The sequence below is a fragment of the Ceratotherium simum genome, chromosome 16 (assembly GCF_057802395.1).
Source record: "Ceratotherium simum simum isolate JZ-2026a chromosome 16, ASM5780239v1, whole genome shotgun sequence".
Classification (NCBI taxonomy): domain Eukaryota; kingdom Metazoa; phylum Chordata; class Mammalia; order Perissodactyla; family Rhinocerotidae; genus Ceratotherium; species Ceratotherium simum.
Window position 1 is genome coordinate 30,013,765 of NC_141915.1, and position 14,241 is coordinate 30,028,005.

Below are 14,241 nucleotides of genomic sequence, written 5' to 3' on the forward strand. Positions count from 1 at the left end.
GAATCAAACACTAAAAAATAAGCATCCAAAAGGATAAACTGTCACCGAGAATGTAGGAAACATGTCCTAAAAGAGTTTAGAAATGCCACCATCTGTCATCTGGCTGGCCCAGGACCCTCCCCAGCTCCTGGCAGGCCTGCCTGGTGTGACAGGGCTAGTTCTTTTACAGGAAATCCATAGCTTTGTCTTCTGGGCAGAGAAAGAGAGTGGCAGCTACAAGGGGGTGAGGGCGAAAAAAAGTTGCTGATGCATTTCTGGAATGGGAGGGGCCAGGGGTTCAGAACAGAGGGCCCAAAGAGGAGGGACAACTGATAACCAAAGGGACACATTTACATGATCAAACTGTAAAATTTTGCTTTGAAGGAAGCTAATGTATGTCCCTTTGAAAAACCCCAAGTTTCTGGCATTCAAAATAGGAATCTGATTTACACAAACCTTTTTAGGAGCAAGGCTGCCATTCCCTGAGGATACCAACAGCATCATTCCCACGGAGAGCCCTGGACAGAGAGGAGGGCCGGTAGCTGCTGCTGGGGCAGGGGTGCTGGAGAGAGTGTGGGCTGGAAATGCCTTACCCTCTGCCAGGAAAATGACAGTCTTTTGGAACCTGGGTAACATCCTTCTGGAGAGGAAGGCAAAGGGGCCAAATGAGAAGGCCAGGCCTGCCTGCCTGGGTAAGGGATCCACAGCTTGGGTCTGGTCCTTCTTCCTCCCAGTTGCCTAAGGGAGGTGAGAGGCTCTGGGGTCATGAGCCCCAAGGGTGTTGGTACTCACAGCAGAAGGATGGCACAAAAACTGCCCCAAATAATTCTGAATGCAATTGCTGTTTAGCTTAATTTTTAAAATATATGTAACTCGTTAGATGTTTCAATGGAGACAAGGGAAGGTGTGCTGCAATGTGGAACCTCTGTGAGTTTTTATAAAGCTCTGTTGTCAGAGAGCCTCTGCTCAGGTGAAAGGATGGTGGAAGCATAAAGTAGGAAGTCAGAGAGCATCCTCTGGAAAGAAGAAAATTCCCAGGAGATCAAGCGCAGACTTAGGGTGCCTGGGGCAAGTGGATGGATGTGCATTTGCCTGCAAATTCCTTCTGACTTGGAGGTGCTCAGGGAGCAAAACAGAGTGCCCCCCGCCACGATGCCCCGAAGATCAGAGGGAGGAGGTGTGCCCCCTCCCCCACTCCGGCACTTTGCAGCCGAGCGGGAGGTGCCCAGAGCCCCTCTGGAGCGGGCACTTGCACTCACCTCCAGGCCGCTCCAGGCCCACAGCCGACATTCCACGGCAATTCCTCCAGCCTCCCTCATCCGGAGGCATCGTTCTCAATGCAGGCAGCACACTGGAGTCCCCTGGGGAGCTTAGAAAAATACTGATGCCTGGGCCCTACCCCCAGTGATTCTGAAACACAGTCATGTGCTGAGTAACAACGTTTCTGTCAATGACGGACGCTGGTGCCATAAAACTAGTATCATACAGCCTAGGTGTGTAGTAGGCGATACCATCCAGCATGTAAGTACACTCTATGAAGTTCGCACAGCGATACAAAATCACCTAACAACGCATTTCTCAGAACATATCCCTGATGTTAAGCGACAGGTGACTGTCCCCTGTCTGGAATGCAGCCTGGACAATGGAAACTTTCAAAGCTCCCCAGGGGATGCCAAAGCGCAGCCGGAGCTGAGAACACTGCTTTAGGCTCTGCTTGCTCAGGTCCTGGGGCTCTTCCAGGAGGCAGGAAGCAGAACACTCTATCTGGGACTCTGGCCCAGGATCCCTCTGCCTGGGCTCTTCTACCTCTGAATCACTCAATCCCTCCCGACAGAGAGCTGGAGCCCACTGCACCCTCACTCACCTAGGACTCCTGCAGGGAGCTCCCTAACTCCAGACCCCTTCTCAGCCCCGCCCTCTCAATAAATATTTGCTGAGCTCCTACCATATGCCTGGCACTGGGATCATAGCCATGAACTAAACACACAGTGTCTGTCCTCATGGAGCGTACAGTCACTAGCCCCTGAAGGGAACGGGGCCTCCATCTGTGGAACGGAGTCCCAGGACCAGGCTGCACACAAACCAACTCCCTGGGAAGGAGAGAAAACTGGCTAGTGATACGCTGGGCCTTGGGCTAAAAGGGAGCTACGATTTACCCTGCCAGGGAGAAGGGGGATCTGCCTTGGACCCACCTAGCTTAGAGCCAGGCCCCTGCTCGTGTCTGTTTTTAGAGTCTTCTCATAGCTGAGCTCAAGGCCTGGGTGTGGGTACTTCAAATCCTGCTTGAAGATGGAGACAGCAATCAGAAGATTCAGTCCACAGGGACAGAGGAACAGAGGGGGTGGTCCTCCAACTAATTCTTCTCTTTAAGATCGAGGAAGCAAAAGGAAAGGGAACAGAGGTGTTCCCATGGCTATGATCTTGACCTAGCCCCCAAAAGTCTCACCACTACAATTCAATTCAGTTAAAAAAAATTACCCAACTGGGCCCCAGGACACACAACCAAGACACAGGTCCCTCAACATTCTTTTCAGTCACTACCCACTGAGATGAGGGCAGGGACCCTAGAGAGTTCCAGCTTCTTTCACCCTTGGCAGGACCATCCAGGAACTTGGGGACGAGGCAAGGTTTCTCTGCAGTGCTGGCCAGAGGGCCAGCATCAGGCCTGGCTGACACATTCCAGTGCCCCAGCACTGGCTCCTGGCCCTATGAGGACACTCTGTACGGTATCACTCTCTCTCAGCAAGACCTCCAGGGTGAGAATGGCCACGGGGAGTGCATTCCAAAACCAGCCCCACCCTGGATAGCTCAGGGACACCAGCCTGCCCACAGAACGAATATCTGCCTGTCTCTCTGAGACCAAGACCAAGATCTTCAAAGTGAAGGGATTTCAGACCGCAGTTTCTAAGGAGACATCAGCAAACTACATGGAGAGTTTCTCCTTCTGTACCGTCCACCCTCTCATCCCCCCAAAATTGCCATTTCTGCTTCTGAGACACTCTCACACCTACCACCCTGAGTGTCAGGACAAACCACTGGTCTGACCATCGGCCCTTCTAGAGCTCACTGTTCAGGTGGCTTTTTACACTTCTTCCTGTTCCCAAAGTTTCAGACGCTGAATTACCAGAGAAAGAGTCAACATTTTGCTTCCAACCCATAGGGTCTCTTGCTGAGCCATTTAAATCTAAATGGCCTAAACTCTCCTTGGGCCTCCTCACTATGCCCACTTTCCTCCCAGCTTCATTCTAGATGGGCCTTTGCTGGCTCTGCCCAGTGTGATGCCAAACACCAGCCCTAAGGCATCCACCTCTGGGGACCAGGACAGGAAATGCCCAAGTCTTGAGCACCCCAAGACTTTTTGCTGCAAGACCCCAGGTTCCCATCTTGGCCTTATCACTAGCTCAGTGAGTAAACTAACATCTGTGATCTCAAGTTCCCTCCCCTATATGTAAAATGTAGACACCACCACTTTTTGTCTCCTGAGATGGGATGTTTCAGATGCTGAATGATGGACCACTGCTGTACTGGGCATCACCAACTGGTGGACCATGCGATGGTCAGAGAGTCTCAAAAAAGAGCCCAGGGTGGTTGGGGAGGCATCTGAGGGCTCAGGACAGTCACTATTTACCGAGTAGAGAAATATTTAAAACTTAACAGCCAGTGGGCCATACCACTGCATACCAGCCCTAGTTGACGGGTGAGTGGTAGAACCTTCTCTGTGCCTATAAATACAAGAGCTTGGCCTGGATGAGGAGGAAGTAATCATCACACTGATTATGATAACAGTAGCTAGCACTGGAGCACTTTCCACGACCAAGAAGCTTCCCCGCACCATCTCCATGAGCCCTCACCTCCACTCCATACAGTAGACATTAGCAGTCTCATTTAAGAGATGAAGGGCTCTGGCTGCAGAGAGGCTAAAGGAAACAGTACACGCCGTGGTTAAAAGCAAGGTGGCAAAAATCCCATCTCCCACACTTACTAGTTGTGCGACCCAAGACAAGTCACGTAAGTTCCCCCTCGGCCTCACTCTGCTCCTCTGCAAACGTGCCTCCTTGTAGGACCGCTGTGAAATTCAATGAGATGACAGCACCGGGCGCTCTGCACAGGTATCTGGCACTCGGTAAGCGCTCAGTAAGTGGAATAATAACTTCTATTTCTATTTTTATTATTATTGCCCAAGGTAATAACAGTAGCGGAGCTGCGAACTCCCTTTGGTGCCTTCCTATTCTAAAATCCTATTAATTTACATGACACTTCACATCCAAAGGGCTTTAACAGATAACATTTATAATTTGCTTGTGAGTGATAAGGGTACGTTTTATCTAAAGTGCAAGCTCTAACTTTTGTGGGTAACGTGATGGCAGGAGGCAAGGGGCTCGCAGGGAGGGCCTGGCTGGGGAGGCCACGGCCCTGTGACGTGGTGACCACAGGTGCAGACGTGGAGCCCGAGCCCTGGTGCTTGTGCTGGTCAGCTGGACCGGCCATTTCTGCTGCCTCTTGCCCTCGGGCTCGTCCAGCTCCTCCCAGCTCCTCCAGGAAGGGCCCAGCTAGAGGAGCCTCTGTGGGTCCCTCCATCCAAGTGGAATCCTGTCTGTTCCTCTGCCTCCAACAAGTGCCCTGTGAAGGCAGGGGCACACCTCTCTGGCTCACCACTGTGTTCCCAGGATCTAGGGCAGGACCTGTGACACAGCAGGTGCTTCATAACTACATGTTCAATGTGTAAAGAACAGAGGGGTGGAAGAGAGACAGACAGATGCAAGGGGGTGGGGAGACGGTGCCTCTTCCTGCTCCTAGCCTTACCTGAATTTTAGCATGTTCAAGACCGGTACCAGAGGTCAGACAAAGAAAGCCTGGAGAGGCTCTAGGCAGGTACCACTAAGAGAGCTGCAGGGCTGGCCCCAGACCCTCCCCTGCAAACCAGGGGTGCCCTGGGGCCAGCCAAATACCCGCTCAGCCTCAGAGCAGAGCAGCAGGGCCTACACCAGGGGAAAAGCAGGCTGTGCGCTTCTCCCTCTATGAGTATGTCTGTGCCAGGCTCTCCACCTTGAAGGAGCAGAGCCCACTGGGCCGGCTCAGCAGAATCCAGAAAGGCCCTGATGGGGAACAGCCTCCTATGGCAAGGGTGGGGTCGGCATCTCTGGTCCACAAAGTGTCTGCCCGGTGTGAGAAAAAGTGGCATCAGCTTCCCAATGCCAAATTCCATTGTCCAGCTGACCGGGCCCAGGTAATGGGACAGCATCTCCCCAGATGAGGGCCACAGAATCAACGGAGGCAGGAATGCAATGGACAGAAGATGTGTCTTGTACACCAGATGGTCCCTTGATGTGAAATACCCTTTCCTTATCAGCTGCCTGGCAAACTTCTATTTGTGCTTCAAAACCCAACTCAGATGTCACCCCTTCCTGAAAGCTTTCCAGGCAGAGTCAGTGACTCCCTCCCTTGTGCTCACTCTGCACACCAGTCAGATCTTCTAAGAACACATCTGGCCACATGTAGGATGCCCCTGCAGGCTCTGACCTCTTTGCTCACTTGCTCTGCATCCTGTGCCCTGGGAGGACCCAGCCTAGCACAGGTCCTGACAACCCTTTCCAGCACTCTGCAGAGAATGTGCTCTTGCCACCCTGACTGAGGGACAGGGAACAGAGGTGGTAACCCCATTGGTTGGAGTCTCTCAGGGGTAGGGGATCCAAGCTCACCTGGACTCAGGGAAAATGTCTTTGGGGAGGACTCCGCTCCATCTTTTCAGCCTGGGGAGGAGGGAGTGGGGGCCACACCTTTGCCTTCTGGTTTATCTTTGGCTGTCCTGGAGGGCACGAGTGGCCCATTCCTCAGGCCTGGCACTGCTGTCTGCCTATAATTTCACACTCTGTGAGTAATTTATGTTTTTGTTGTTCTGTTTTTCAAGCTGTGGCCTTTTACTTGCTTTTGCTGATGGAAATTAAAACTGAAGAGCTTGAAGAAAGGTGATTATGTTCCTCCTGGCAGGCTTACTGGGGACTTGGTGAGCCTGGTGGCACAGGTGCCTAGAAAGTGTGAGAGGAGAGCGAGGACGGGGCTGCTGGCAGAGTCGGAGGGAACTGTCCTCAGCCCACGGAGAATAAGGTTTGAAGCCACGCCCACAGCCTCCCTCAGTACGTGCCTGACAGAGCTGACTGGGCCCTCTGCTCCCTAAGGGGTCTCCTCCTTTTCCAAAGACCGGATCATGCCTGGTCCCAGTGACCCTCTCAACAACCTGTGAGGAAGGGGGACAGGACAAACATCAATAGCCCCATTTGACAGATGGGGAAACTGAGGCCCAGGGGTGGCCTTACTCTCCCAGCATAGGGTCAGGAACTCCATCTCCTGACTTCCTGCCTGACAACACGTGCTTTAGCACAGGGGAGGGGGTGGAGCTGAGCACTCCATTCACATTCCCCTATTTATGCAGAGGAGAGTCAGGAGGCACCAAAAGCTGATCGAAAGTGAAACCCGCAATTCCTGTCAATTCAGATTGCTCCAATTCATTTCCACAAACATTTATTAAGTGCCTATTAGGCGCCGTGTGCTGCTTTCATCTGGGAATAGCGTCAGCTCCTGATTTTCCACGCAGAGGGAGGCGCGTGGCAGCACAGCCCATCCACAGCCCTGACAATCCTCACCCAGGATATGGGCTGTGCTGCTGAATTGTACTTTTCCATCTTTTAAAGCAGCAGATACACTTTCCTGACTAGCTTGCCTTTAATATTTAAGTGAGAGGACAAGCCCCCAGCACACACAGGGCCAGGAGGCACAGGAGTGGGCTGGCCGCAGGAGGAGCTGGCTTGTGATCTGAAATCTGGCTGTGGATCCAACCTGTGAAGGGGCAACCCCTAGAGAGAAGCTCAGGGCCGAAGGGATGTGAAGATTAGAGGGCTGGGGATGAAACTGATGTGCGGGGGCTGCTGTGTCCGGAGTGGCTTCCCTTTACAAGGGGGCATTTCTGTTTAAAGTGCTAAAACACCCAGCTGTGGGCACCCGGGTGTGTGGGCCCATGGTTATGTCACCTTACCTGGGAAGCCAACCACCCCATCGTGGCATTTCAAGATTGGCTTCCCTACTAGTGATGAACCAGCCATCGCTCACTGGGTGGGCTCCATTCTGGAACGCAACCAGAAGCAAAGAGCCACGCAGCAATGGCAGACCCTGAGGGTTAACCATGTTGGGGGCCCACCAGAGTTCCCTGTGAGGGCATTTCTAGGGAAGAGGGAGGAGGAAAGAGCCCCTCACAAACTTCAGCAGGAAGAAAGAGTTCTGGCATTTAAATTTACATCCAAGTGAGGGGTCACTCTAAGCCACTGGCTCTATGACTCTACTGCCGTGGCCCTGGAATCACCGCCCCTGACCAGGTCGCAGAGGCTGGGGAGGGAGGCTCCTCTTCCTCGGAGAACTAGGCCAAGGTGGGGGTGCAAGCCGGGTTTCGCCCCTCCTCAGTGGAGGCCGACCACCAGGATCTCTGCCACTCGGGTGGGCTGGAGAAGCAGGTGGATGCAGAGCCCTGGAGTCGTTCCCCACAGTGGCCCAGGTTACCAATCCAGGCAAGATCCTAGGTCTTTGGTGTAGCAGCTATCGGCATTTCTGAACACTTTACAGAATGTCGTAAACTGAGCAGAGCTGATGGGTTGGGTGTGAGCTGGTTCAGGAAGCAGCCCCTTCCCCAGTCATCCTATAAGGCGAACTCCTTCTGCTCCAGAGAACTCAGGCTCTCTTCACTCTGCTTTCCACATTCAAGCCACATCCCAGGACAGACAGATCAGCAAGCCTTTGTCTTTGCTCAAAGACCAGAGAGACCTGACTGAAGCTTACCCTGCAGCAGCCCCCATTGACAATGGGCCTCAGCAGCTCCTCCTGCAGAGGAAACAGGATATCCCTGAGTGAGGACACCTCTCCTCAGACCACGCCCCTTCCCTCTATGTGAAAAGCAATGGCCATCTTTTAGAGTGACCGAAAATCACCCGACACCTAAGCACCACCATTAGACTGGAATACGGAAGGCAAAACGTAGGGTATGCGAGCATGAGTCCCCGATCCAGCAACCGTGCAGGCATCGCTAATCAATCACAGTCTCCTTTCTGCTGAGCTAGAGCTTGGCCTCAAAATCATTCTTGAGTCAGCGCTCCAGGAAGCCGAGACCCATCAGTCAACATCGGCACCTGAGACGAAACCTGTTTTCCATCACTGAAGAGGCAGGAGCACAATCTGGCATTTCCAGAACCAGAATCCCAGGGTCTCCCCGCCTGGGACCTGCACCGCACCCCCCAGCTGTTTGCACGCAAACAATGTTGTAGGAGAGAGGTGTGAGCACTGAGCCGTGGGACGCCTGGCTCTCCCGGCTGCCCCAAGTGCCCATATCTGAGAATACTTCAGTAGCCAAGACGTTGGCCCAGAAACTTTTTGGCAGTGGGGGCCATACGAAGTCTGTGTTACCTGACAGAACTGAAAGAGGGCCACCAGAGGCAGGGGGAGAGGAATGGTGCCAAGAGAGGCTGAGGCAGAGAGGAGAGGAGGTAGGGGTGCAGAATGAAGGGAACATTCTTCTGAACTCATCCTTGTAGTTTCTTCATTGGCTTCCCACCTCCCCAAATACCCCTTCTGACTCACTTTGGAAATCTGGCCACATCACTCCTCTACTTAAAATCCTCCAAGGGTTTTTCATATCCTTTGGGGATCAAATCTGAATTCCCAAACCTGACTCACAAGGTCCACCCCGACTCAGCCCGGCTTGCCTCTCCAGCCTTGCCTCTCCCACCCAAGATGCTCCTGCAAGCTCCCCATATGCTGAACTGCTCATAATCCTGGCACCTGCAATGCTTCCTCTCTCAGGTTTGTGGCAGAGATTGCTAAGTGTCCCCTAGTATCTATTCCACTCTTAGTACCATAATCCCCTGTTTTTGGCTGGGAATAAAGACATTTCTGAGGTTCCCTTGAAGCTAAAACAGGCCATGTGACTACAGTCCGACCAATGGGATCTAAGCAGAGTGTTACACATGACTTCTAAGAAGTGTTATTTAAAGTGAAGAGCCATGCTTTTCTGGGATGAGTAAGTTAATGGCTGGAGCTTGAGCAGCCTTATTAGACTATGAGGTGGAGTCATGTTGAAGAGGATAGAAGAAGAAGATAGAAGAAACTCAGACTCTTATACCATGGAGCCACATCCAGACTTCTTTTACATGTATGAGACAAACAAATTCTTATTTTGTTTAGGCCATTATTAATTTATGTCTTCTTACTTTTGTGTTTTTTTCCTTAAAACTATCTAATTCAGTGTCTAAGTGTATCATTTCTCTGCTGGGATATACTTCCTTCCCTTCTTTACCTAGCTAATTCTATTTAACTTTGTAAGACTAAGTTCTGGTGTCATCTTCTCTAGGGGGCCATTCCTGACTGCCCCCCAGGCAAGACAAGCAGCCCGCTTTACCTCCTTACAGCAGAGAGCGATTCCCTCTCTCTCGCTAAGCACCTCGCCTGTGATGCACAATGGGTCTGATCGTTGGTCCTGTCTCCCTCAGCTGGACTATGAGCATCTTGAGGGAGCGAGTCTTATTCACCTCCAGATATCTGGGACCTAATCCAGTGCCTGGTGATCAGTAAACGGGGAGGGAGGGAAGAGGAAGCGTGGGCAAGAACGCCCAGAAACTGTTGGCTTCACTTGGGGATCCTATATCATCCTTTTCACTGATAAGCAGATCCACCAGCAGGCAGCTGCATGGGGGTTGACGAGGAAGAGGAAACCACTCTGGAGAGTGATGTAATAAGAACATCAGTGCAATTTTTAGAGCTTCCAGTCGCACAGCATTTACCAGTTTACAAGGCACGCTCACATATATACATCATCCTACTTAACAAACCAACTATCTAGGCACTACTGTTATCCGCAGGGCTTAGAGGGCTAAGTCCTTGCTCAAGGTCACATGGCCACTCTATGGCCAAATGGGAGCTGGACACGAGGTCTTCTTGCTTCACGAAGTCCAGCAGCACAGGAGCCTCCTCCAGCCTGCACTGTTCAGGGGAGTTAGGAAAGCAAGCCACGTCGTGCAAACCATGTGTAGGCCGGTGTGCACAAGCATGTGCACGGGCTCACACACACCTGGCATTTTCACTTGAGGGCAGGAGCGATGGCAGAGGAAGGGCCTGGGGGCGAACCGTGCAGCTGCTGCATGCAGGTGCTCTGCCGCTCTGCTCAAGGACAGGACCACCTCGAGCCAGTGCAGGGGACACGAGGAAGCAGGGAAGGCTGGGGACAGGCGGCAGCCAGGGGGAGTTCGCATGCTTTCAGAAACCGCACTAGGCTGTCATTGGTACCAGCTATTTAGTGCATTCACCTCCCCCGGAGCGAGATCAGGACACTGTCAGGCTAAGAGACAGCAGCACACAGCATGTCCGTGGTAAACAATTTATTTTTCTACCTCAGTTGCTTACAGGGGGGAAAAATAAAACGTCATTAGGGAGAAGCACAGATGAACTATTTACAGAGATGAAGAAAATTCACAATGGCTAAAATGTCTATGAGGCGAGCATACTAGGACACGTTCACCAAAGCAAAGCAATTCGTAGCAGAGCAGAAAAAAGGGGGGAAAAAAAGCCACACAGGTCTAAAAAAATAGCACTCATGAAAAAGCCTGTGGGAAAATAAAAGGAAACTAACCAATTATTACATCAAGCATCTTTAATGAGATGAGCAAAACCACACAGGTTGGGTCTCAAGGACACTTGACACTCCAACGGATGGACCTGCTCACATCAACGGCATCGACAGAAGCATGCGGGTCACTTCTCACCAACTAGGAGCGTCAACCAAGGGCTGACTCCAACAGAGCTGTCCTTCAATAATTCAGGAGAGTGGGGTGTCCCAGACGGAAGCCCTCTGGGGGTGACCATCAGGGGTGCCAACCTGAGCAGGATGGACTCTCTGTGTCCCGCCCCTCCTACCCCAGCGGGCCAAGAGGCCCCTGATGCCAGCAGGGAAGGCCAGGCCAGCACGGGCAGGGAGGTGGGGGTGTGGGCGCTGGGGAAGGAAGAGGGGGCCGGCTGTGGATTGGTGTCCACAGATGTAGCAGCACCCGGGTGACTCCACTGTCCCTTCTCGAAGACAGGTGCGCTTATTATTTTGGCAACAGCCACTGAGGGACCAGCCCCCAAAATAAAGACAACCAGATAATATGTACCCAGTTTTTCTTCCCAAATAAGTTTTTCATGTTAGTATTTACAGCACAGTCTCTGTGTGTGTGTTCACTTCTGGTACTGTCCACCACAGGACAGAGGGGCTCCAAGTCACCAATCCCCAACTCCTGCAGGCCACCAGCACTTAAAGGCTCACCCCATGGAATGTTTGGTCATTATTTAAAATAATGTTTGTTTAAAATAACGTTCTCTACAAAGTTTGTGAGAAGTCCCCCTCTGGCCCCATTACACTCTGGGCGGTGGTGGGTGGGTTGGGTGGGGGGGCAAGTTCACAGGGCATACAAGGAGCAAAATGGGAAGGGACGGAGAATAAAATTAAAAACTGAGCAAAGCAATGAGGACACAAGTCTTTTCCAAGAATTAAAAATGAGAAAAAGAACACTCGTTCAAACAGGCAGCCAGGACAGTCTCAGTGGGCACTGACAGCCGCTGGGGTGGCCCCGGCCGGGACCATGTCCTCTCGCTAGTAATGGTAGCAAACCCCAATTTGTTATGCCTCGCTTAAGAGCTAGTTGATAAAAATTATGTCTTGTGAAATCGGCAAATAGTCTGTAAAGTGAAATAAGAACAGAAATTAACAGATTAAACTGAAATGAGAGTCCAGAGGGGGAAGAAGAGAGGAAATGGGAAACCACTGATCAGGACTGTAATAACTCGAACTCACGTACTGATGCCCAGGGCTGGGGCAGGGGCGCACATGGGGAACATCTGGGCCTGGGAAGAAGGAGCCATTTCCACAGCAGTTGGTCACCACTCGACCTTGCTAGAAAAGAACTACTCCCCACTCTGCTAATTACCCAGAGGAGTCTAGTCTCTCAGAGCACCTCATTTATTCTCACAGAATCCTAAATGTGGGCGGGGACAGGCGCTGCTTATCACCACCCGTGTGGCCCAGGATGGTCTGCGGCAACCCCAGGTCACACAGGTAAAATGAGGCCCCACTGGACACCCAACCCAATGAGCTGGGAATTCACAGAAAAGGCTGATTCAGGTGAAAAGGAGGACCCTTCGTAAAGGGTCAGATCGCACCATCCTGAAAGGGGTCCCAAGCCAGACAGTTTGTGAGTGAAAACACAGAGGATGAAGAATCTTCACAGCTCTCGAGGACCCGGGTGTCCTCTGCTTTCTCTTAGCTAGCTACCTCGCGTTGCCCTACCAGGATGGATTCAGAAAGGGGTGGGGAGGGGTACGGGATCCACACACATCATAAGAGGGATTGGAGCTGGGTGAAGTGGGCACACAGTGAGGGCACGGAAGAGAAAGACAGCCAAGAAAAACATCAGGACAGTTGGTGGTGACATGACAGCTATGCTGATGTCACTGACTCACGGGATCCCAGGGCGGGGGGAAGGGTCAACAGAATCGGCCTGACAGGGATGAGGAGAGGGCAGAGAGCTGGCTGCCCCTCCTCTGGGTCACCCCTCTGCACCCCAGCCCCCTCAGCCAGATCCACTAGAAACATTCCTTACTGGCACGAGGCCAGAGACAGATATCAGAACATTCTAGAGCTCCCCTCACCAAGAGGCCAAGGCTCCAGGAGGGGTCAAGTTTGGTTCTTGAGGAGAGCCACCACTCCATGAGCTCTTGTCTGGAAAGCCGCACAGGCTAGGCAGGCTTTCTGGTCTAGAGCCACTAGGCTGCTTGGGGAGGGTCTAGAACAGCAGACAGAGCCGCCACTCCACTGGAGCCTCCTCCAGGGGATGCGGTCAGCAGGCGACGGACTCTGAAACCAGGCTGGCTCCTCACCCAGGGGCAGGGGTGGCTAGGTCCAGCCACTGGGCCACCCCTTCCCAGCCCAGGGCCGCTCCACACTCTGACCCTCCCCGAGAGCAGGCGGCCTCACTCTTGTGGCCACTGATGGCCGCCTGGCCATCAGTGAGGACCAACAAGAGGTGTTCAGGGTGTGAGTGGGAAGGATGGGGAAATGGGAGTTTGATGGCTGAGAGAGAACAGAACAGCCTAGTCCCACGGGTCAGGGAGACTTGGTCTGGACACTTTCATGCTTGATTTCTGTCTCATTCAAATCCAGCTGATTGCGCTGAGCTGTGGGAGCTGGTGACAGCGGTAAACAGCTGGGCCCTGGGCACGGTCACTCCAAGCCCATTCCACGTCCCTTCATCCCCCTGGCTCTAGTCCCAAAGCCCAGGCTTACGGTGAAGGGCTGGGTACTCTGGACCCCAAACTCATTCTACCCAGTCTTGGTTGGCCACTCCTGCATCTCCATCTGTCTAGGGCAGACCCAAGGATGCAGGTCCCTGAGACAGAGTTCTACCAGATGTTTCCTGGGTGAGCCTACGGGGCCCCGAGGGCAGGCTCTCAGATGAGACAGGAGCCTTAGTGTGGAGTCCACTTCGTCACCCCCAAATTATCCCATGTTAAGATCCCCCAACTCTCTCTGGGATGAGCGCTGCAGTGAGGGGGCAACGGCAACCTGATTATGAACAGAAGCGGGCTGCGCCAAGTGCAAAGAGTGGCACTGTGCTCTCAATGAGCTGAGATGTGTGAGCCTGTGCATCTTCTCGTCCCCTGGGGTGGAAGGCAGGGGATCAAGGGAGAGAAAAGGCAAGGAATGGGGACCAGGGACAGTGAGGGAGAGTGACATGCTAGGTCTCCCCAGGAGGGGCAGGGTACGCATGCGTGTATGGTGTGGACCATGCAACCACCAGCACCATACACCCCTTCCTTTACGCTCCAGAACAGCGCCATCCAGCAGAACTTTCTGTGATGATGGTAATGTTCTGTATTCTGTGCTAACAGCAGCCACTAGCCACGTGTAGCTACTAATTGAAATGTGGATATCGCAACTGAGGAAGTGAATTCACTTTACTTAATTTAAATCTAAATTTCAGTGGCTGCATATGGCTAGTGTGATCGTACTGGACGGATGGATGCTAGGGAGATGGTGGAGTGTGGCACGAAGACCCAGACCACCAGGGTCCAAATCCTGCCCCTGCCTCTTGCTGGTTGTAACCCCTCGAACAGGGTTTTCTACCTCTCGGGGCCTCGGGTTCCCCCTCTGTAAAGAGGGAAAATCTAATGAAGGCACAGACCCAGGAAACTCTG

At 52.6% G+C, this 14,241-nt stretch overlaps 1 protein-coding gene across 8 annotated transcripts in view; it reads right to left on the reverse strand.

The window, feature by feature from the left end:
• The window catches only part of MSI2 (musashi RNA binding protein 2), a 390,565-nt gene that overhangs the window by 36,884 nt on the left and 339,440 nt on the right, over positions 1-14,241 (reverse strand). Inside the window, exon 11 of one of the 8 annotated variants that reach the window (XM_087440936.1) lies at positions 6,486-7,845. The exons of 6 other annotated variants lie outside the window; for them this stretch is intronic. In XM_087440936.1, the coding sequence (XP_087297062.1) occupies positions 7,772-7,845 (74 nt within the window). In that variant the 3' untranslated portion in view covers positions 6,486-7,771. Of the gene's footprint in view, positions 1-6,485; positions 7,846-10,376; positions 11,728-14,241 lie in introns of those variants that run through there. One more of the 8 variants, XM_004434759.3, reaches the window with a different exon arrangement.